Raw genomic sequence first — 20,778 nt, forward strand, 5'->3', positions numbered from 1 at the left:
AAGATGCGGATATTACTGAACGTTACCTCTTGCGTCAGACTTGCCTTCTCCACCTCAGACCAGGCGAAGTGCAATAGAGTAGATAGGACTTCCTCAAAAAATAGTTGAAAATTTTTCTAAGTCCTAAAAAACGCTAGCGTCTTTTCCTTTTTCAGGGTGATAGGCTGAAAAAGAGCGTAAATTGTTGTTGGGGTAACCGGCTCCCCCCTACATTTCCTAACATATGACACATAAACTATACAGTGGGCTCATGTGTAGGGCAATATAACAACTTTATTTTATTTTATTAAGGTTCCCTGGGCTTGTGTAATGTAATGTATTTGCTGCAACATATATACGTCCATTCAACTTTAACTTCCCGCCATATGCAAATTAGTCAACACTAGAGCAACGTCGCTATGTGCAGTAACGCTAGCGCAACTTTGCCAGTGTTCGGCGCCCTGGATGCAACTTCGGATTTTAGTGAATTATTGTTGTCCTGGCAAATCTACGCCCGGCGAAGTGTTGCTCTGTGAGTGAAGCCGTCACTGTCGAATTTTCAGAATTCGTAAATTTGCCCCTATGGGAGATGTCCTGTCTGGATGACGGTTTTCCGGATACCTGAACAAATGTGGGAGCAACTTATGGTTCCACCACAGAGGAAACCAAACCTAACGGTTGACAATATGAAGGACTCTTCATAATGGCGAGTGATGAACTCTTCCTTTAATGGACCCTGGGGATTCAATTTGGGTTCAAAACAGCCCAGACTGCAGAAGATGAGAAGTGTGGATATAGACATCTGACCTTCCTAAGTTGCTAAAAGGCCAGTTATGGTCTAAACATCCCGAGGAGCTAATGTCCTAATGAAGAGCATATGAAAGAGACAAACCACTTGAGGTTCTACAGCATTTTTCAGTCTTTCAGTTCCAACACACAGGGCATTGTTATTTCTAAAATACTATAAAAACCAGCAATGGCTATACAGGACTGGAATTAGTAAAGGGTTGGGGGGTTCCATTTATCTTGGTTGTCCAACCACTGAACTGATTAAAGAAGTTTCTCCATGGATAAGTCCATTATACTGGACAGACACGTCACTGTTGCATAAGACTGAAGATCAGGTCCATCAGGAGGCTCATGGCAGATGGAAATTGAAACAGTGGGTCGACTGGAATGTACAAAGATTCTTATCACTATATAAAACACATAGCAGCAAAGATGGGCTCACGCAGGAACGGAGCAATTCTATATCAAAACACTTTAGCCGACCACTTCCCTACTAGACACACTTTATCAGCTCAGCTCCAGGGGTCAAACCAGCTTAGTGGCTCGTAGCAATAACCGCAAGACTAATATATATTTTTATACAAAAAAAATCTATGCTATATTTTTTTTCTATTTATATATTTATTTACAGGATAAAATCACTTGAAGCAACTCAACGGCGGCAAAAGTGACAGTTATACTGCGCTCATGTGCTCTTGCGGAAATATCGAGAAGGGCCTCAGTCTTACAAATGAAAATGAGGACTTTTGGGAGAAAAAAAAAATTAAAAAAAAAAAAAAAAGGGGAGGGAGATGAATTGAAACAATTAATCCAAACATCAAGCTATTGCATCCAACTTAAAAAAAAATATATTGAGCTACCGGCACTAATCACTTTGCTACATATATAAAATCTCCAGCTAATATAAAGCACATTGTACCAATCCTCTAAAACGGTTAAGATATATACAATGGTCTACATATATTAACAAATAGAATATTACAAAATATTAAAGAAGGCCACGCTCTGGGTCCCCCTCCTCGGAAATTCATTTGAAGTTGGCGTAATCCGAAAATGCGTCGATGTATTCCTGCACCACCCTGTAGCAGAACTCGTACTGCTCCTAAATGTGGAGAAAGCAGAAAGGAATTCCATGACGTTATTCCAAAAATAAGATTTATTTTGTTAAAGGTGCACGTGGCCTTGTCTCTGCTTGATCCTACCACTGGTTTATCTTCTAAAATTATAAAATTATCCCTAAAATAAACAAAAATATCAGATACTCAACAATTTAAAGATTATCAACCAAGAGAGACGTTGGTCTCAAATCCTCTTTGGGCTCAAGTGCAACCATGGGTATAAATACTGAACACAACTTGGAGCCACATTTATTAAAGTTCAAATTTATGTGAGTTTTTTTAAACTCCATAAAATTCGATTTTACTCGAAATTAGAATGGTTGGTTTTTCCATTAAAAAAATTGAATATCTAAAACTTGAATCGATTCCGACCAAACTCAATTCAAGTTTTTTCTCCAAATGTCAGGAAGGCTACTAACATCTTCAAATTGCTCACTGGATTATACATTAATCTGGCAGGTTTTAGGTGGCAAATAGTTGAATTCGAATTCTTAAAGGGCCAGAGCTTGAGAAGTCTTGAAAATCAAATTCTAATTTTTTTAAAAAAAAAATTGAATTGAGTTTGGATAATTCACTAGACGAATTTGACAGTTTTGAACATAAAAAAATTTAAAAATTCGAATTTTCAATTTGACCCTTAATAAATCTGCCCCTTGGTGTTTCGTTACCCTGGAAACTTTTTTTTTTCAGTAACCAATCAGCAGTTTTTACTGGCCTAATGCATTAACAATGGTAAACTTCTGATTGGTTCATATGACTTGCTAGACTTCACCCATGTAAAACTGTGACCAATACCCCAACCAAGTCTATACCCCAACATGAAAACAGAGGCAAATCTGCACCTTATATTACATAACCTCCAAAATGTCTAGACTGTCCCTATTAGTGGAGTGTACCGTGCCACCATGCAACAGTCTATAATAACTAATTGATAATATTTTGGAAATGAAGATATTTGAGGAACTTTGGGTTCTGTGGGAGGAAGCCATATTTGCCTGAGCACTGGAATTCTTGCTTGCAAGTATATAGGAGTAAAGAGGAAATCTATGAGATGATGCACCCCAGGAAGAGCACAGTGGTCTCTGAGCAGGAATGCTGCATTTTGATTGGACAGAATGCTTACCATATCTCTAACATGAAGCAAACAGATTTCTAAAGTTACGGTATTGGGACATGATGGGTGAAGACCATCCTTAGAGGGCCTCTTGCAGCCACCTGGTCATTATATTTAACCCTATGTCAAGTAAAACACTTGTGATTGAAATACAAGAACTGTAATTCATGTTGTTTGGAACACTGCTGGAAACTGGAGGCTTGGGAACCTGAAACAGGATGTTGGTGAGACATTATACATACCAGTGTTTGGACCATATGTGGCCTCTGTAACCTCAAGCTTTTCACTGTTTGAAAGACGTCAAGGATGCCTTCTGCTTTTACCCTCTCCAGTACCGTGCTTAGAGCACAAAAAGTCCCCGTCCTCCCCGCTCCAGCACTAAGGGGGGAAACACAAGTGTTAGGGGCAAGTCTTGGTCACAGAACTCCAGGCCATTCATGAGGCCAGTTGGTTGATGTACAAAGTCTCATCCAATAAGACCTTCTATAAATGAGAACTCAAGCTTTTGTTCTCCAATAATTTCTATGAACTAGACCTGTCCAACCTATGGATACAGCTGTTGATTAACTGCTTAACTACCATCATCCCCACATCCAAAGGCTGTCAGCATGGGAACTGTACTTCAACATGTGATGAATCAAGAACAGGCAACACAGATAAAGAGAGATGAATGCTTCCACAATTTAACTGTGCGCCCATAGTGCGTTTAGAACCAGTCCCAGTGATCAATGAGTAAGAGCACGGACCAAGGCCAAGACTCGGAACCAAATCTGCATGGAGCGGTCTAGTTGGGACACAGTTAAGTTAGGGCAGATGTCAATGATGGGTTCAAGAGAAGGCCAAGGTTCCTGTCATTGGGCTAAAAGGAAAATATCCCAGGGAGGTCTAATAATTGTTGCAGCATAAACCAGATACCTGGGGCAGTCATGGGAGAGGCTGTGCAAGTTTATGGTGCAGGTGACCCAATTGTGCTGTGTTGGCAATGTATTCAGCACCTCTACTTCCAGCCTTCCAGCACTCGTGTGAGTTTTAAGGTGGGACTTGAAAAACTCACATTTTTATTTTCCAGCTCAGCAATAATGGCTGGGCGAAGCTATTACCTGCAGTGCACGGTGATTGGGTGATTCCCAGACTGTTGTTGCTGCTTCTGTACAGCGGCAATAATATTGATCATTCCTTTCCCATCTGTTGGGATCCCGACTTCCGGCCAACCATGAAAATGGAATTGCCTAATCTGACGGGACTTGTTTTCCTGCATGAGAGAGCAGTACATTTACCTTCAAGCAATGTTCTCAATAAGTCCCAAAACAAACCAGCTCCAGTAGGCCTGTCCTCATAATACACAAGGTCGGCAGCAAGGAGAACTCACCCTAGTGTTGGTCACAAACAGATCCCGTACAGTGTAACTTTCACTCTCCTCCTCCTTCTTCAGTTCTATGGTGATGTCCCCAAATGATATGGTACCTTCTGAAGGCCAGTACTGGGAACACTTTTCCTGAATAACAACAAAAATATTGGGATTAAGCAACTTCACCTCGTCATACAGTAGCTCAGAATGTGTTTGAGTTGCATCCCCTGGTGCATTATGGGAAATGCAATTAAGTGATCGAATAAAGCTATAATTGGTCCAATTAACATCTCTGCTGCACAAGGCAAATGTGTAAATGAATAATTGGCAATTACCATAAGCAATCAAGTAAGTCATCACACGAGGGTTCAATTGGCTTCCAAAATATGACAAAGGAAAGAAGCATTGGCTTCAGCACAGGCAGTTGCACTCTTACCTGCCCTCTTTCCTCCAGCTCTGTCAGCATGACGATGGAGCACGACTTCCACTCCCAAATCATCCTCCAGAAATCCTCTAATGAATGCCGTAAGGGGCCCTGGCTGGCGATGTACGAGTCCTTTTGCCGATAACCCTAGAACAACAAATATTAAGAAGACTAGATATAAAAACCCAGGCCCAGGATGAATCAAAGCCGAAGAGCCGAAGAAGAACTAATGCCAGGAAATAAGGTGGTTATAATTAAGGGATGACATCATGGAGCAGTGGGTCCTCATAGAAGTTTGCATCACTGGGTAATCTCCAATTCCCTTGAGTCTCGGGCTCATCAAGCTGGATTAACATGATAAACATCCCCAATGAGATCTTATCGGAGGGACATTGTGATCACTCATTGAGCAAATATCTACCAGACCCCGTGTTGTGTTTCCCTTCACTCACTAAAGGTCAGTTTTCGTGCAATGTATTCATGTGTAGGGAGAGTCAAAGGCCAGCAACACTAACTGAGTGTCCTAAATTTTCTTAGATCATGGATGTCCCTCCTTAAAGTGATCCTGTCATCGGAAAACATGTTTTTTTTTTTCAATACGCATCAGTTAATAGTGCTACTCCAGCAGAATTCTGCACTGAAATCCATTTCTCAAAAGAGCAAACAGATTTTTTTATATTCAATTTTGAAATCTGACATGGGGCTAGACATTTTGTCAATTTCCCAGCTGCCCCCAGTCATGTGACTTGTGCCTGCACTTTATGAAAGAAATGATTTCTGGCAGGCTGCTGTTTTTCCTTCTCAATGTAACTGAATGTGTCTCAGTGAGACATGGGTTTTTACTATTGAGTGTTGTTCTTAGATCTACCAGGCAGCTGTTATCTTGCGTTAGGGAGCAGATATCTGGTTACCTTCCTATTGTTCTTTTGTTTGGCTGCTGGGGGGGGGTGGTACAGCAGTAAAGAGTGATTGAAGTTTATCAGAGCACAAGGCACAAGACTTGGGGCAGCTGGGAAATTGACAATATGTCTAGCCCCATGTCAGATTTCAAAATTGAATATAAAAAAATCTGTTTGCTCTTTTGAGAAATGGATTTCAGTGCAGAATTCTGCTGGAGCAGCACTATTAACTGATTCATTTTGAAAAACATTTTTTTCCCATGACAGTATCCCTTTAAAGTGATTTCTAAATGACACTGCTTACACTGCAAATAATTTACTCTATAATATAAAATTTGATTCCTGAACCAGCAAGTGTATTAAGTTGTAATATTGGTGTGTAGGTGCATCTCAGGTCATTTTGCCTGGTCATGTGCTTTCAGAAAGAGTCAGCACTTTAGGAACTGCTTTCTGGCAGGCTGTTGTTTCTCCTACTCAATGTAACTGAATGAGTCTCAGTGGGACCTGGATTTTACTATTGAGTGTTGTTCTTAGATCTACCAGGCAGCTGTTATCTTGTGTTAGGGAGCTGCTATCTGGTTACCTTCCCATTGTTCTGTTGTTAGGCTGCTGGGGGGGGGGGTGATATCACTCCAACTTGCAGTACAGCAGTAAAGAGTGACTGAAGTTTATCAGAGCACAAGTCAAATGACTGACAATATGTCTAGCCCCATGTCAGATTTCAAAATTAAATATAAAAAAATCTGTTTTCTCTTTTGAGAAATGGATTTCAGTGCAGAATTGTGCTGGAGCAGCACTATTAACTGATGTGTTTTGAAAACTTTTTCCCATGACAGGATCCCTTTAAAGTGACTCCGCTTGTTTCTGTCCTTGCAAAGCCATTTCTGCTTCCATCAATTCGCAACCTCCCCAGCCCTTCCCGTTGGAGACTGCTGCAAATACAGGTCGCTAATTTAGCCTGGTTTCCAGCTAGAAAGCTAAAAGGCCGGTGCCATTAGGAGATAAAACAACCATAAAGTGGCAGTTGTGGGTAATAAGTCGGTAATGGCCACAAGAGGGGGAACTCACCATGGGATCCCCCGGCTCAATGAGGCAAAATGAGAGGCTGAGGTGCAAGAACACATGAAGAATAAAACGTGACCCCCCTGACTCTCACTTACATCAATGAAAGAGGCATTGACATAGTCCGTATTTTCTTCGCCCCTCTTCACTGGAATGATCACCCTGTTAAACTCATCTGCAGAGGGGACAGAAGATAAAATAGACTTAGAAACTGTGATAAATAATTACTGAGCACTGTATTGTGATGCCCCCAGAGACCCTCATTAGAGGTCACACGTATGTCCCCGTGTTGCACAAATATAACTTTTCTATAGACAATTCCATGCTTCCAGAGATCCATAATGTGCTATTGGCAAAACTACAACTCCCTGCTACCCTCCTGCAGGAGTCCTGTTATCCTTCACTGCAGAAGCAGAGCCAGGCACTTCCTATAGTTCATTATGACTTACATGGAATTATCTGGAGGACCCGGTTTTTCTTCATGTTGGCCGGCAAGTTGCCCGTTCTCATCTTATCGTTCTGGATTTTAATGGAGGTCAGTTTCTGCCAAAAGCCAAGAAGAATAAGATCAGGCTCAAAAGGGACATTTATTATAAAAAAAATTGTGATCCAGGGGCCTAGGAATAACCCCAGCCAGGGCCACGGAATTCATATGGATTTTGTGGAAATTGTGAATTATATACAACAGGGGGCGGATGGACGGTACCTTGAACTCCTCCTCGAGGCCGGTGCTTATGGTCCCAAGCATTTTACTGTACAATTTCTGTAGGTGGGTCTCTAGTGAAGTCACCTCCAGCTCCGTGTCCCCATAGAGATAATGTTCCAGCAGCGCTTGGTAAATGAACACGTACTGCATCTAAAGAACACAATGAGGGTTCTAGGGTTCTGTAGGGCCACCTTAAAGGGGTGGTTCACCATTAAGTTAACTTTTAGTATGTTATATAATGGCCAATTCGAAGCAACTTAGTTTTGTTTTTTGTTTTTTTATAGTTTTTGAACTATTTGCCTTCTTCTTCTGACTCTTTCCAGCTTTCAAATGGGGGTCACTGACCCCATCTGAAAAACAAATGCTCTGTAAGGCTACAAATTCATAGTTATTGCTACTTTTTATTACTTATCTTTCTATTCAGGCCTCTCCTATTCATATTCCAGTCTCTTATTCAAATCAATGCATGGTTGAGTAATTTGGACCCTAGCAACCAGGTTGAGGAAATTGCAAACTGAAGAGCTGCTGAATAAAAAGCTAAATAACTCAAAAACCACAAATAGTAAAAAATGAAAACCAATAGCAAATGGTCTCAGAATATCATTCTCTACATCATACTAAGAGTTAAAGGTGAACAACCCCCTTTAAAGCTATGTAGAGCAAGTGTTTGCACTGGGTCTAGTAACTCATACTTACGTCTGTCTGTACCATCTGACATCGCTGCGCCCGGATCCGGCTAACGAAACCAAAAACGTCAACTTTCTTTTCAGAGTTCATCATATCCAACATGGCGTCTATGACGACGAAGGTTCCTGTGCGTCCCACCCCCGCGCTGGAGGCAGATGTACAACATTATGCCCTGGACAATATATATATTATATATATATATATGTATATATATATATATATATATACAGTCATAATGAAAAAGTTTGGGAACCCCTCTTAATTCTTTGGAGTTTTGTTTATCATTGGCTGAGCTTTCAAAGTAGCAACTTCCTTTTAATATATACCATGCCTTATGGAAACAGTATTATTTCAGCAGTGACAAAGTTTATTGGATTAACAGAAAATATACAATATGCATCATAACTAAATTAGACAGGTGCATAAATGTGGGCACCCAACAGAGATATTCCATCAATACTTAGTTGTAACAGCCTCTAGACGCCTCCTATAGCCTTTGATGAGTGTCTGGATTCTAGATGTGGCTATTTATGACCATTCGTCCATACAAAATCTCTTCAGTTCAGTTAAATTTGATGGCTGCCGAGCAGGGACAGTCTGCTTCAAATCAGCCCATAGATTTTCCATGATATTCAAGTCGGGGGACTCCAGAATATTGTACTTGTCCCTCTGCATAAATGTCTTTGTAGATTTCCAAGTGTGTTTAAGGTCATTGTCTTGTTGGAATATCCAACCCCTGCAGCTTAACTTCAACTTTGTGACTGATGCTTGAACATTATCCTGATGAATTTGTTGATATTGGGTTGAATTCATCCGACCCTCGACTTTAACAAGGGCCCCAGTAGTCCCTGAACTGACCACACAGCCCCACAGCATGATGGGACCTCCACCAAATGGGACAGTCGGTAGCAGGTGTTTTTCTTGGAATGCCGTGTTCTTCTTCCGCCATGCAAAGTCCTTTTTGTTATGAGCAAATAACTCAATTTTAGTCTCATCAGTCCAAAGCACTTTATTCCAAAATGACTGTGTCTTGTCTAAATGAGCTTTTCCATACAACAAGTGACTCTGTTTGTGTTTGTGTAAGTGCAGAAAGGGCTTCTTTCTCATCCCCCTGCCATACACATGTTCTTTGTGCAAATTGTGCTGAATTGTAGAACGATGTACAGATACACCATCTGCAGCAAGATGTTCTGCAGGTCTTTGGAGATGATCTTTGGGTTGTCTGTAACCATTCTCACAATCCTCCGCATATGCCGCTCCTGTATTTTTCTTGGCCTGCCAGACCTGGGCTTTACAGCAACTGTGCCTGTGGCCTTCCATTTCCTGATTACATTCCTTACAGTTGAACTGACAGTTTAAACCTCTGAGATAGCTTTTTGTGGCCTTCCCCTAAACCCTGATACTGAACAATCTTTGTTTTCAGATCTTTTGAGAGTTGCTTTGAGGATCCCATGCTGTCACTCTTCAGAGGAGAGTCAAACAGAAGCTTGCAACTTGCAATTGGTCACCTTAAATACCTTTTCTCATGATTGGACACACCTGCCTATGAAGTTCAAGGTTTAATGAGCTAATCCAACCAATTTGGTGTTGCCAATAATCAGTATTGAGCAGTTACGTGCATTCAAATTAGCAAAATTACACCTACATTTTTGCACAGCCAGTTTTTCACATTTTATTTCATTTCATACAACTGAATACTGCTGCACTAAAAATCTTTGTTCAGAAAACACCTCAGTACTCAGATGTTCCTGGGAAATGAAAGCCATACCACTGTTGTCTTTTTTTGTTTAAAGAGGAGTAAATTATTACGCAGGCTGAGAGAGGTTCTCAAACTTTTTCATATGTATATATCTATATATAAAGATTACACAGTTCCCCGCAGGCTCCCGCTGCACACACACACACACACCGCTCACTCACCTGCAGTGTACAACAATGGCGCCCGCATACTGTGGGTTGCAGTTCTTTACTTTCTTCAGGAACTTGAGCATCCCAATGGGAGTAAACGGCACCCCGAAATCAGGCCAGCTAGTGAAGTGGAACTGAGTGATGAGCCGCTGCGGCTTCTTGTTGGTGACGTCCCCAACCTACACAGAAACAACAATCGTGCCTCTTTATATTATCTGTATAATCAGTTATTTTCTATTCTCTTTCCCCTCTTCCTCTCAACCAATACCTTCCTCTTCTACCCACTGTCCCCCCTGCCTTCTACTGTCTCCTTTGGGGAAAAAGGGAATGAGGGCAATTCTGCCAGTGGCCGATTGTTCCCTGAACCTTCCCCAAAATGCCAATATTCGCATCAGAGCTGCTTTTCAAGAAAGCCAAATAGCAGCAAATGCCCACAACAGTTTATGTAGGTTTGGCTGGAGATGACAGTTTGGAATCAGGCCAAACTGGCGGCAGCAACACTTCTATTTCATTTCCAAACGGCACCATGATAGTCTTATGTAGCACCATATATACGTTAGCCTCCAGCGCCCTCTAGTGTTCACCCATGGGAGTTGCTTGTTCTTCATCTGCAGCTCAGTCATAAAGACCCACCTCCTCAGGGTCCTAAAAGCACTTATATCATAAATCAAAACATAAAAGGAAACAATACTGAATAATGAGACTTTTCCAACAATGGGAATGGTTGTGGTACCTGCTGGATGCAGAATTTGCGCACAGTGTAATCTACCAAGACCGTCATATCTTCCACGGACACGCGGATATTCCCGTAGGTCCAGCAGCCCTGGTCCGGCCAGTACTGAGCACATTTGCACTGCGGGCAACAAAGAAGAACAGTCAGTGATGGAGTTGGTCATGTGATTTCTTAAGCTTTAGCACTGGCACCAAAAGCAATATGTCCGAGGGTCCAGTATCCAGCGCCTGGTTCTGCTAAAAAAATAAATAATTATCAAAGCACTCCCACTTGCCTCTTTTCTTTCCTTCAGATTCGTTACCATGACGATGGTGGCTGTGTTTTGCTCCCAGATCATCCTCCAGAAATCATTCACCGTCTCCTCTTTGGGGCCTTTCGATAGCGAGAGAATGCAAAGCATTATGGATCCGGACAGGTCAAGAATCACCATTAAGTATATTCCTTAAAGGGGAGCTTCCCCTTTAATGAACTTTTACTATGTTATAGAATGGATAATTCTAAGCAACTTTTCAATTGGCCTTAAAGGGGGTTGTTTTAGTATGATGTAGAGAATGATATTCTAAGACAATTTGCAATTGGTTTTTGAGTTATTTATCTTTTTATTCAGCAGCTCTCCAGTTTGTAGAATCAGAAATCTGGGTGCTAGGGTCCAAATTACCCTAGCAACCATGCATTAAAAATTTGAAAGAGAGGCTGGAATATAATTAGGTGAGGTTCTGAATAGAAAGATGAGTTATAAAAAGCCATGATAAGAATACATTTGTAGCTTTACAGACCATTTGTTAGATGAAGGCAGATAAACAACTATAAAAAAAAAAATAATGAAGACCAATTGAAAAGTTGATTAGCATTGACCATTCTATAACATACTAAAACTTAACTTAAAGGTGAACCACCTCTTTAATTTTTTTTATAGTTTAGAATTATTTGCCTTCTTCTGACTATTTCCATCTTTCAAATGGGGGGTCACTGACCCCATCTAAAAACAAATGCTCTGTAAGGCTACAAATGTGTTATTATTGTTACTTTTTATTAATCCTCTTTCTATTCAGGCCTCTCCTATTCATATTCAAATCAGTGCATGGTTGCTGGGGTCAATATGAAACTGCAAACTGGAGAGCAGCTGAATAAAAAGCTAAAGAACTCAAAAACCACAAAAAAATATCCTAAAAGGGAATTTAAAGGTGAACACAAATATTTTCATTGTCTCTAAAGTGATTTGTACATTGAACTGATCTTGAAAGTCCTATCTGGCTGGCTGGCATTGCAGCTCTGCACTGCTGGTTCTGACTCTCTGTAACAATGTAGCAGAAGCTAGAACTAGAGAGAATACGACAACGTTCCTGATTAGAGGAAAGTTACCTTGAGCAGCAATGAACTTGTTCTTCTCTTGATATCCCTGCAAAGGAACGAGCAATTAATTGCTAAATCAGATGCACATAGACAGGTATAAGCTGCAGCAACTCCCAGTGCTCCCCAGTAGCCAAGTTCTCTGCTTACAATGAGCTATATACCCTGACGTACTGAAGGGAAACCCTGGAAACAGACATATATAATAACAGTGTAGAAGGCTGGCAGTGCTTACGTTGATAAAGGAGGAATTTATGTAGTCGGAATCGGGGACGCCTTCAATTGGGGACAAGTGAACTCTTGAATGATCATCTAAAAGAGAAGAAGGGTAGAAACAGTTACCAGCTGAACCCCCACCTCCCTGTGAACCCCAAGCTATAGGGGCGCATTTATCAGATATCACTGGACAGCAGGTGGAACTGTACCCCATGTACCCGAGTGCTGATTCCATCATCCCCAGGTAATAACATGGAAGCGCATTTCTCTTTCTATTAAAGGGGTTGTTCATCTTCAAATAACCAATTGCTTTCAGATAGATCACCAGAAATAATGACTTTTCCAATGACTTTCTATTTTCTATGTGTCACCGTTTTTGTAATATTGAAATGTAAAGTGTAATTTTTCACTTTCTAAAGCAGCTCTGGGAAGGGGGTCGCCGACCCTGTAAAACTGTTCTAAATTGATACATTTAGCTGATACATTTCTTATCTTTGTCCCTGCTGAGCAGAACCACTGAGTTTCATTACAGGCAGCTGTTAGAATTGATACAATAGTTGCTGACAAATGTATCAACTAAATGTTGCAAAATTGTGACAGTTTGGGACGTTCAACATAAGATTTTGGAAAAACAGTAAAAAATAAATAGTGGAAAGTAATTGAAAAACGTCTTTATTTCTGGGGAACAATCTGAAAACAACTGAACTGAAAAAAAGTGTTTAGAAGGTGAACATGTCCTTTAATGACTACGGAAAAGGAAAGAAGGAAATTAACCTAGAAAGCAGTCGGGATCGGGATGAAAATCTAATTTTTCTCTCTCGTCTCCCTAAAGGCGGACAATGCAATTAGGTATGTAGGTCATGTATTTTATTAAAGGTGAAGTTAAAGGAGAAGCTGTTTCCTCCATTTGATATGGGACTGTCCCAAAGTAGTAGTATACTGGGTAGGAGTAATCCGCGACATCAATTTATTCCAATCCATTCCAGGAATCAAGTCCCCAGAGACCTGCTTATTGGGTATTATAGAAGAGGTAATGCCCCTACAAAAATCCAGAACACTTCTAAGGTCTATTTTATGCAAAAAAGCCAGTAATAACTAAATAGATGAGCCCCAGCTCTCCTACACGACAGCAATGGATTGAATTAATAAATAGTACATTGTCCTTAATTTAACTGACTTACAATGCCGAGGGAACACCTCGGAAATTTGAGAAAATATGGGAACCCTGGTTAAATGTGAACCCTCATCAGATGCCTGATCTATAGATCTGAACCGATATATATGCGATGTTACTAAATGTGTTACATGCCTAGGTATGCTTTGAAACTGATACAAAAGAAATAATTGTAAATAATAGTCACGTAAGTGTCAAGACTGTTGGTTTTGTTAATTAAAAAAAAAAAAGGTGAAGTTAAACTTCCGAGTGACGGCAAAGATAAAGACGGAGGTAAAACGGGGATGAATAAGTCGGATGCTGCACACTGGACGTCTCTGATTTTGTGAAACCGTTTTGCCGATATCCATTGGATCTGGGATACATTAGCTGAATACAATTGATACATTCTGTATAGTTATAATGAAATTGCTAGAACTCCATTGGGCCCTCTGTTGCTGTAGCTGCTGGGTGACGGTCTCATCCTCCTTTTATTATGCCCTTGACGGGTTCTATATTAGCAGCTATCTAACTGGGGGTTACCCCTCTCTTCTCTATTGGAATAATGAATATTTTAACACCCAGATGAGCACCCAGTGTCCCCCTACAGCCCCACTCAGCTCACACCGAGGTCAGACAAACCGGACAGCAATAGGTGCTCAAGCTAAAGGCAGACGATACACCCATAGAGAGGTCTATTCTCATTAAATACACAGGGTGGGGAAGGTAATAATGAAGAGCAGGAAGGGTAAATAAATACACACAAGGTAGAATATTGATGTATCTGTTCTTCTCCTTATTTTCTTCTTTGGATGCAGCTTCACATGTGGCCTGGATGGGACACGCCGGGAGGGCCTGGAAGATAATAAAGGCAGTACCATGAGATCACAAAGGGGAAACTGCAACAAACTAAACAACCACATTCACTCTCCTCTATAAACAGAGCCCTGTGCATTTCAATGCCACCAGATGGCAGTATAACCCAAGGGAAAAAGGAGCTGGAAGCAATCACGGCATTTGATAGGCCAGGAAATGATTTATTAAAGGATAAGTACACCTTTAAAATAAGTGAACGTAAAATTCATGAGAGTGCTATTCTAAGCAGTTTTGTAATTTACAGTCATTATTTATTTTGCTTTAATTCCAAGATATTAAGGGATACATGTACTGTTAATATGAATGAATTTTGTTACAACAGCCCCACCTGCTGGTCATTTTCCCACCAGTCTGACCACTAAGTAGTCAAGGAAGTTGTCAGGAGAAAGAAAGAGGCTGCTCTGATGTTCTTCTGTTTAGAAATAAAACATCAGAGCAGCCTCTTTCTTTCTCCTGACAACCGCCTTGACTACTTGGTGGTCAGGCTGGTGGGAAAATGGCCAGCAGATGGCGCTGTTGTAACAAAATTCATTCATATTAACAGTACATGTATCCCTTAATATCTTGGTATTAAAGCAAAATAAATGATGACTGTAAATTACAAAACTGCTTAGAATAGCACTCTCATCAATTTTACATTCACTTATTTTCAAGGTTTACTTATCCTTTAACCAACTGGGATATCGGAGAAATCCTTTCTTACACAAAGAGAATGCCCAGCAGCCAAGCAACTGCATCAGAGGGTACAATAAAGCCCCCCTCCCCACATAATGAGGCTTTGTTCATTGGGTGTCGTCATAAAAAAAGCCCCAATATAGCTACGTGGCCCCTAAACATAACTCCTGCCTCTGAATTAATTGGAAATTATTACACATGGCTCCAAATGTACTTGCTTCTGATTGGCTCCCGCTGCAAGGAATAGATAGAACCGATTGGCTGTCAGATACGGATGGGTAAACAGGGGCTTATGAATAACTTGCTGAATTTGAAGTGCATTGTTACCATATAAGGTTTTTGGAAAAAAAAAAACCTGTGAAAGGAATATAATAGGCCTGACCTTGCCCATGAGCTTACAGTCTAATGCTCTACCCTAAACTTTGTATATTGCAAATAATCACACTACTGATCAGTTTCACATTGATCTTGTACAAGAGCTCCCTCTAGTGGACCAGTAGTGAATATACTCACATTGAACTCTTCCCTAAAGAGCTTATTGTCGTCCGCCATCCTCCTGTTTATCTCTTCCTCCAGCTTGTCCACCAGAAGGGGCGGGTACTTCCTGTTGGTGCTGGGCGATCGGGCCAATAAAGGCATGCTCTGCGGCTCTGCAACATAACCAGTAACTGCTCTTAGATTTCATTCTCCGCACAAGGTCTAGTAACCTGTAGCAACCAAGAGGCTGTTCCATTTTAAACAGGTAACTACTGGTTGCTATGGGGGGGGGGATCTGGAAAAGGGGGTCTAGTAACCCATAGCAACCAGTAGTTGCCTGTTTAAAATTGCATTGCACCGAATCCACTATTTTGGATTCAGCAAAAGATTCGACCGCATACCAGACCAAATACCAAACTGAAACAGAATCGTAATTTGTGGTGGAAAAATTTTGTAACAAAAAGTCACGCAATTTCCCTCTCTACCTATAATTTGCATATGCAAATTAGGATTCGGATTCAGTTCGGCCGAGCAGAAGGATTCAGCCGAATCCGAAACCGAAAAAAGGCTGAAACCTGGATTCGGTGCATCCCTAGTTTAAAATGGAGCAGCCTCTTGGTTGCTACGGGTTACTAGACCCCCTTTTCCAGATTCCCATCACCAAAAGCACTGATGGGCCAACATAGACTCCCACCTTGGAAATAGACACCCACCTGTATCGTCTACTCGGCCATTGGCGAGTCGGAAGGAATTGGAGTGACTCCCGGCCTGTTTGTACTTTTTAAACCTATGGAGAAGCACAGATCAGAGTAGAACACGCGCATTAAACATTCGGCCCTACGGCTGTATCCAGAATCTCCCAGCATTCCCACCTCCAGTCTGCATCCTCAAGGGTTGGATCTGGCCCCTACTTGAGCAGATGGCACATATGAGGTGGGCATACGGAGGCCTACATAAAGCTTAGATTTTTGCACCCTTTATGCACCTTCTGAATCTGACAGTTAAGTTTCCCTTTAAATTAAAAAAAAAAATGGTTTTCTAAACAGTGTATAACTTTCCCTTTAAACCCAGAGGAAGAATCTTACCGTAACATGTAGAGCACAATGATGATGAACACAATCACCAGCAGAGAGGACAGGGCCACCATGACTGCAATTATGGGGGTCTCATCTGTAATCATAGAAAACAAGGGGCACCCGATTAGGGAGAGTCGCATTGTTATACTCCCACCACTTGCACAAGGGAGAATAGGGTTTATTTTTCACCGACCCCTTTAATTGTCCTCACACAAAAGAATTTGAATATCAAAGCAAATTAACAACAGATTTTATATCTATTTCTGCTATTGCTTAAAGGGACAGTGTCACCATTCATTGAAAGTACAGAGGCAAAACGACCATCTCTAATAACTGGTTTAGAGAGGAAAAAGACCGCAGTGTAAATGCACGAGATTACCCATCTCAATAGAATAGAAAAGCTATGGTAAAGCTATGGTAAGGCAGAATTGGGTATCATAGCTGGAGGCCAATGCCATCAGCCTGGCAAGTGGTTGGACCAATCAGCAGCTCCAGTGGGCTCAGTGAATGGGGTGCTGGGGTGGGAAGTGCCCTTTACTATTTCTATTATACAAATTCATAGAAAAAATCAAACATGAATGTATACTGGCCCTTTAAATCCTGCTTAGACCCACAGGTATCAGAATAAAGAATAGGAGAGCTGGTATGCATCAAGCAGTATGGCATCTCTTACCTCTTCGCTCTTCAGAACCGTTGTTCCCTGTAGCACAAAACAGAAGGGTTACAATATAAGTATTAATGTGTTTATTGTAGCACGGTCACATAAACGGAGAGTAAAGGGGACCAGGAGTGATCAGCCACCAATAGGCCGTACATATATGGATGGTTGGACAGAATGGTTGAAATCGGACCAAATCCGGGCCTGTATGTATGTATGCAGGGCTGCCATCAGAAATCGCAGGGCCACATATGACAAAATTTCCTGGGCCACCTGGGCTGCGCCCACTACAAGTCCACCCTCTCCACTGCACATGTCCACCCCCCACCACACAGAAAAAAACCCCCGAAAAAAACATTGGTGGTTAGGGTTCCCACATGTTAATAAAAAAAAAAAAAATTCTTGTGGCCAGGGCCCCCCTTAAATGGATTATGAAAAAAAAAACTTGCCCCCCCAGAAGTTAAAAAAAAAATTGTTGCCCAGGTCCCCACCACACAACAGGGACCACAAAGGGTTACCTTTAGGGGGGCCCTGCCATGTTACTCTTACTTCATTAGTGGGGCCCACCTGCCGTCAGTGAGCTGCCAACTACAGAAGGGAGGAAGGGAGCACAGGTGGCTGCATCTTCTTCCAGTGACAGCATTTTCTTCCCTTATTGGTCACAGAATTTCAAGCCCCGGTAAAGCTGCATGGTGATTGGATGAGCTGGAGGGGAAGTTTAAACCTCAGCTATCCAATCCCTGAGCAGCTCAACTGGGACTTAAACTCTGTGACCAATAAGGGAAAGGAATGGACAGAAGATACCTCCCCTTATGCTCCCATCCTGCCTTCCCAAAGTCAGCAGCTCTCAGAAAGCAGGGGGGCCTGGCTAATCAAGTAAGTGCGGCATGGCCAGGCCCCCCTTACCCTCGGGCCCCCTACAACTCTCCCCCCTGTCCCCCCCTGATGGCCACTCTGAATGTATGTAGATATGTATGTGTGTAGGTAGGTATGTATGTATGTATGTGTGTAGGTAGTTATGTATCTACCCTGAGTGAGTGGGAGCAGCAGCAGCAGTAAGCATGGACCCAAGGCAGGGATATCACTTACTGCTGCCATGTGGATTGACTGAAGATTCTTGGCAGTTTCGGGTTTGTTGCTAGGATACCGTGAGACAGCGATGTGCAGAGGACATCAGTTGATTAACATTCAGCGTGTGTTGGAGAGAAGCTAATGTAAGGCTAAAAGTAGTAATAGTATTTTCTCAGGGTAAAAATGGGAAAAAAGGAGAAAGCCCCGGGGATTGGTTGGGAAATTCTTAGACGTTTCTTTTGCCTATTGTGGTTAGAAAACACTAGGTTCTGCTCCTGTGGGATCCAGTTCCCCCCCCCAGTGGGATCCAGTATTCCCCCATCCCCCAGTGGGATCCAGTATTCCCCCATCCCCCAGTGGGATCCAGTATTACCCCATCCCCCAGTGGGATCCAGTATTCCCCCATCCCCCAGTGGGATCCAGTATTCTCCCATCTCCCAGTGGGATCCAGTATTCCCCCATCCCCCAGTGGGATCCAGTATTCTCCCATCTCCCGGTGGGATCCAGTATTCCCCCATCCCTCAGTTGGATCCAGTATTCTCCCGTCTCCCGGTGGGATCCAGTATTCCCCCACCTGGGGGTTTCCCTAAAAGCAGATCCTGAGGCTGCAGCAGACACTCCAGGTGCCACTGACACATTCATACAGGGGGTCAGTTAGACTATGGTCTGATGTTTCACAAAGTTCTCCTCTTTATAAAAAGACTGTTTAGTTGTTTTACTACATTATTTCTGCGGTAGCGATGCACAGTGTCACCTCCTGCCCCACAAACTACTACTGATTATCTGTATAAATATCCCTGCTCCACTCCTCTACACCCTACTACCCCCACCCAACCTCCTCATCCCCCCTGCTCCACTCCTCTACATCCTACTACTCCCACCCAACCTCCTCATCCCCCTGCTCAACTCCTCTACATCCTACTACTCCCACCCAACCTCCTCATCCCCCTGCTCCACTCCTCTACACCCTACTACTCCCACCCAACCTCCTCATCCCCTGCTCAACTCCTCTACATCCTACTACTCCCACCCAACCTCCTCATCCCCCTGCTCAACTCCTCTACATCCTACTACTCTCACCCAACCTCCTCATCCCCCTGCTCCACTCCTCTACACCCTACTACTCCCACCCAACCTCCTCATCCCCTGCTCAACTCCTCTACATCCTACTACTCCCACCCAACCTCCTTATCCCCCTGCTCAACTCCTCTACATCCTACTACTCCCACCCAACCTCCTCATCCCCCTGCTCCACTCCTCTACACCCTACTACTCCCACCCAACCTCCTCATCCCCTGCTCAACTCCTCTACATCCTACTACTCCCACCCAACCTCCTTATCCCCCTGCTCAACTCCTCTACATCCTACTACTCCCACCCAACCTCCTCATCCCCCTGCTCCACTGCTGTATCTCTACACAAGAACAAGTTTCTATCTATGTAAAAAAAGAAAGGCAGATTTTTACCTGGATTTTCTGTTGTTGTATCTACAAAGAGAAAGAGAGAGAGCGTGTTAATAAATGATAAATAAATTCAGGAGGAACAGATGTATAATTTAAACGCTTTAGGTTACATCTGGCTCATTCTATTCACAGGAACTGCAAAATGATTCAGTTATAAAGTTCTACCCTTCCCCTAGTACAGTTCCTGTTGACCAGAGAAAGGTTAAAAAAAAATTAATAAATACTAATTGGAGTGGTCTCAACTTCAGTATTGTACCAGTAGTGTACCAGTAGTGTACCAGTATTGTACCAGTATTGTACCAGTATTGTACCAGTATTTTACAAGTATTGTATCATTGTTGTACCAGTGTTGTACCAGTGTTGTACCAGTGTTGTACCAGTGTTGTACCAGTGTTGTACCAGTGTTGTACCAGTGTTGTACCAGTATTGTACCAGTATTGTACCAGTATTGTACCAGTATTGTACCAGTATTGTACCAGTGTTGTATTTCACTTGCTAATAAGGTATCCAGCCCTTTCTTGGATGTGTCCAGTGTATCCACCAGTACAACTGTTCCTGGTAGATAAATTATTATTATTATTATTATTATTCAGAGTGAGAAGGTCAGACAATACCTGCAGGAAAGAAATCATCAGTGGGGAGGGTGGGCAGTGTTGAGGAAAGCACATTAATGATCCCACGTGTTGTCTCCACGTTTATGTTGGGTGCAATAGGGGTGGACGTCCCACCGACCATTTCAACAGTAGTGGTCGCTGTGGAGCTGTTAGTGGCCTCAGTCTGGTTATTGGCATCTGAATCATTGCCAGCGGGGGGGTACAGGGAGTCCGTAACATTGGGGGCGAGGATCACAGGGGGTTTGGTGGTCGTAACTGGTGCAGTCGTCTGGGATTCTGAATCTATAGAGCTGGCAGATGTCTCATTCGTCGGCTCTGGGGGCGGGTCCTGTTGTGCTGGGCTGGTTGTAAAGTTAAGCGCTGGTGTGGGAGTAACTGGGTG

General features: G+C 42.4%; 1 protein-coding gene across 2 annotated transcripts in view; it reads right to left on the minus strand.

The window, feature by feature from the left end:
• Positions 1 to 1,369: 1,369 nt before the first annotated feature.
• ptpre.L (protein tyrosine phosphatase, receptor type E L homeolog) overlaps positions 1,370 to 20,778 on the minus strand; it is a 75,961-nt gene continuing 56,552 nt past the window's right edge. For both annotated transcript variants that reach the window (XM_041587220.1, XM_041587222.1), the window contains exons 4-24: positions 20,397 to 20,771; positions 19,786 to 19,806; positions 17,264 to 17,290; positions 16,600 to 16,684; positions 16,228 to 16,301; positions 15,551 to 15,687; positions 14,251 to 14,341; positions 12,353 to 12,429; positions 12,130 to 12,166; positions 11,042 to 11,139; positions 10,768 to 10,887; positions 10,047 to 10,213; positions 8,136 to 8,271; positions 7,440 to 7,589; positions 7,183 to 7,276; positions 6,832 to 6,908; positions 4,785 to 4,919; positions 4,370 to 4,495; positions 4,101 to 4,252; positions 3,243 to 3,378; positions 1,370 to 1,870 (exon numbers count right to left, since the gene is read on the minus strand). In XM_041587220.1, the coding sequence (XP_041443154.1) occupies positions 1,796 to 1,870; positions 3,243 to 3,378; positions 4,101 to 4,252; positions 4,370 to 4,495; positions 4,785 to 4,919; positions 6,832 to 6,908; positions 7,183 to 7,276; positions 7,440 to 7,589; positions 8,136 to 8,271; positions 10,047 to 10,213; positions 10,768 to 10,887; positions 11,042 to 11,139; positions 12,130 to 12,166; positions 12,353 to 12,429; positions 14,251 to 14,341; positions 15,551 to 15,687; positions 16,228 to 16,301; positions 16,600 to 16,684; positions 17,264 to 17,290; positions 19,786 to 19,806; positions 20,397 to 20,771 (2,390 nt within the window). In that variant the 3' untranslated portion in view covers positions 1,370 to 1,795. The remainder of the gene's footprint in view (positions 1,871 to 3,242; positions 3,379 to 4,100; positions 4,253 to 4,369; positions 4,496 to 4,784; positions 4,920 to 6,831; positions 6,909 to 7,182; positions 7,277 to 7,439; positions 7,590 to 8,135; positions 8,272 to 10,046; positions 10,214 to 10,767; positions 10,888 to 11,041; positions 11,140 to 12,129; positions 12,167 to 12,352; positions 12,430 to 14,250; positions 14,342 to 15,550; positions 15,688 to 16,227; positions 16,302 to 16,599; positions 16,685 to 17,263; positions 17,291 to 19,785; positions 19,807 to 20,396; positions 20,772 to 20,778) is intronic.

This window comes from Xenopus laevis, chromosome 1L (assembly GCF_017654675.1).
Source record: "Xenopus laevis strain J_2021 chromosome 1L, Xenopus_laevis_v10.1, whole genome shotgun sequence".
In the NCBI taxonomy this organism is placed as follows: Eukaryota; Metazoa; Chordata; class Amphibia; order Anura; family Pipidae; genus Xenopus; species Xenopus laevis.